The sequence below is a fragment of the Colobus angolensis genome, unplaced genomic scaffold (genome assembly GCF_000951035.1).
Source record: "Colobus angolensis palliatus isolate OR3802 unplaced genomic scaffold, Cang.pa_1.0 Scaffold65, whole genome shotgun sequence".
Lineage (NCBI taxonomy): Eukaryota > Metazoa > Chordata > Mammalia > Primates > Cercopithecidae > Colobus > Colobus angolensis.
Window position 1 is genome coordinate 2,883,856 of NW_012120154.1, and position 2,305 is coordinate 2,886,160.

Here is a 2,305-nt window from a genome sequence, read left to right on the forward strand (position 1 = left end):
TTTTTTTGAGGTGGAGTCTCGCTCTGTCACCCAAGCTAGAGTGCAATGGCCTGATCTCGGCTCACTGCAACCTCTGCCTCCTAGGTTCAAGCAATTCTCCTGCCTCAGCCTCCCAAGTAGCTGGGAATACGGGTGCACGCCACCACACCCAGGTAATTATTTATGTTTTACTAGAGATGGCGTTTTACCATGTTGCCCAGGCTGGTCTCAAACTCCTGAGTTCATGCAGTCTGCCCGCCTTGGCCTCCCAAAGTGCTAGGATTACAGGCATGAGCCACCATGCCCAGCTAATTGTTTTATATTTGGTAGAGATGGGGTTTGCCAGGCTGGTCTCGAATTCCTGACCCCAAGTGATCCATTCATCTCATCCTCCCAAAGTGCTGGGATTACAGGTGTGAGTCACTGCACTTTACCCCATGTGGTAGGGTCTTAAACTTTCATTTATACAACTAAGGAAAACTTGGTTTAAATTAATTTATATTAAACAAATACAGGCTCACGCCTGTAATCCAGCATTTTGGGAGGCTGAGGTGGGCGGATCACCTGAGTTCAGGAGTTTGAGACCAGCCTGGCCAATATGGTGAAACCCCATCTCTACTAAAAATACCAAAACTAGCCAGGCGTGGTGGCAGGCACCTGTAATCCCAGCTACTCAGGAGGCTGAGTCAGGAGAATCGCTTGAACCCGGGAGGCGGAGGTTGCAGTGAGCCAAGATCATGCCACTGCACTCCAGCCTGAGTGACAGAGCGAGACTCTGTCTCAAAAAAAATAAAAAATAACACCCGAGATACTTTATAAGTAAGATGTGTCAGTTGGAAAAGAAAAAGAAAACAGTAATACTCTGAGGCCATGTTTTATTCCTTATGAAAATATCTAGAAATTACGCATTTTTTAAATCTTTTTTTTTCTGTATTTCACAGAATTTCGTACTGGAAAAACCCAGCTCTCTCATACCCTCTGTGGTAAGGATATATAACAACAATAACAATAATAATCATAGCTATTATTTATCAAACATCTACTATGTGCCTGATACTCTAAATAATCTCATATAATCTGAACATACTTGCAAGGAAACTAAAACACAGGCAGATTAAGTAAACTGCCCGTGGTTATACAGCTGGTCTTTGAATGTGTGATCCTTGGGGTGATGTATGTGCTACAGTATGAACAGCTGAGTAGAAATAGAAGTTGAATGAGTATATGAATGTATGTGTTGGTGAGGAGTCCACTGTCTCAATTTTTCCCATTCCATCTTTTCTATATCTTTTTTAGAAGAGTGACACAAAATCTATTGAGTCCTAGAATCTTTCACTTTCCATGGTGTAAAGTTGGCCCTAAGAGAAACTTAAAAACAAAATTGTTTTAAACAAAATAACCAAAGATATCTCCTTTTCCACAAATACACTACTGTGCATTTCTTTGGGCTATGGAGAAGGAACTTGGCAAAGTGGTTAAGAAAGGAGTTCTGGAATCAAAATGCCTGACTTCAATCCTGGTTCTATCACTAGTAGCTATGTGACCTTGGGCAAGTTGCTCTACTTCTCTAATTTCCCCCACCAATAAAATTCAAAATGATAGTGCCAAATCTTAGGATTGTTTTGAAAAGTAAATGAAATAATGTATATACCTGGTATAAAGTAGCCCCTTAATGTTAACTACTACTACATAAAAAGTGATTGCAATTGAGCATGGTATCTCACACCTGTAATCCCAGCACTTTGGGAGGCCAAGGCAGGAGGATCTCCCGAAGTCAGGAGTTTGAGGCTGAGGCAGTAGGATCTCCCAAAGTCAGGAGTTTGAGACCAGCCTGCTCAACATGGTGAAACCCCATCTCTACCAAAAAATACAAAAATTAGCTGGGCCTGGTTGCACGTGCCTGTAATCCCAGCTACTGGGGAGGCTGAAGTGGGAGAATCACTTGAACCTGGGAGATGGAGGGTGCAGTGGGCCAAGATCGTGCCACTGCATTCCAGCCTGGGTGACAAAGTGAGACCTGTCTCAAAAAAAAAAAAGTAAATGCATTTTTAAAATTTGACATACATTAATTGAAAGGTAACTTAAATTAGTTATATAGTATAAATTATATTTGTGACTATTTCTTTTTTGTTTTTTTTTGAGACGGAGTCTCGCTCTGTCACCCAGGCTGGAGTGCAGTGGCGTGATCTTGGCTCACTGCAACCTCCACCTCCCGGGTTCAAGCGATTCTCCTGCCTCAGCCTCCTGAGTAGCTGGGACTACAGGCGTGTGCCACCACACCCGGCTAATTTTTGTATTTTTAGTAGAGACGGAGTTTCACCATGTT

General features: G+C 42.4%; 1 protein-coding gene across 1 annotated transcript in view; it reads left to right on the plus strand.

Moving 5' to 3' along the window:
* DMC1 (DNA meiotic recombinase 1) overlaps positions 1 to 2,305 on the plus strand; it is a 63,477-nt gene that overhangs the window by 13,239 nt on the left and 47,933 nt on the right. Inside the window, exons 5-6 of the mRNA XM_011964329.1 lie at positions 11 to 36; positions 913 to 962. Coding sequence (XP_011819719.1) covers positions 11 to 36; positions 913 to 962 — 76 coding nt within the window. The remainder of the gene's footprint in view (positions 1 to 10; positions 37 to 912; positions 963 to 2,305) is intronic.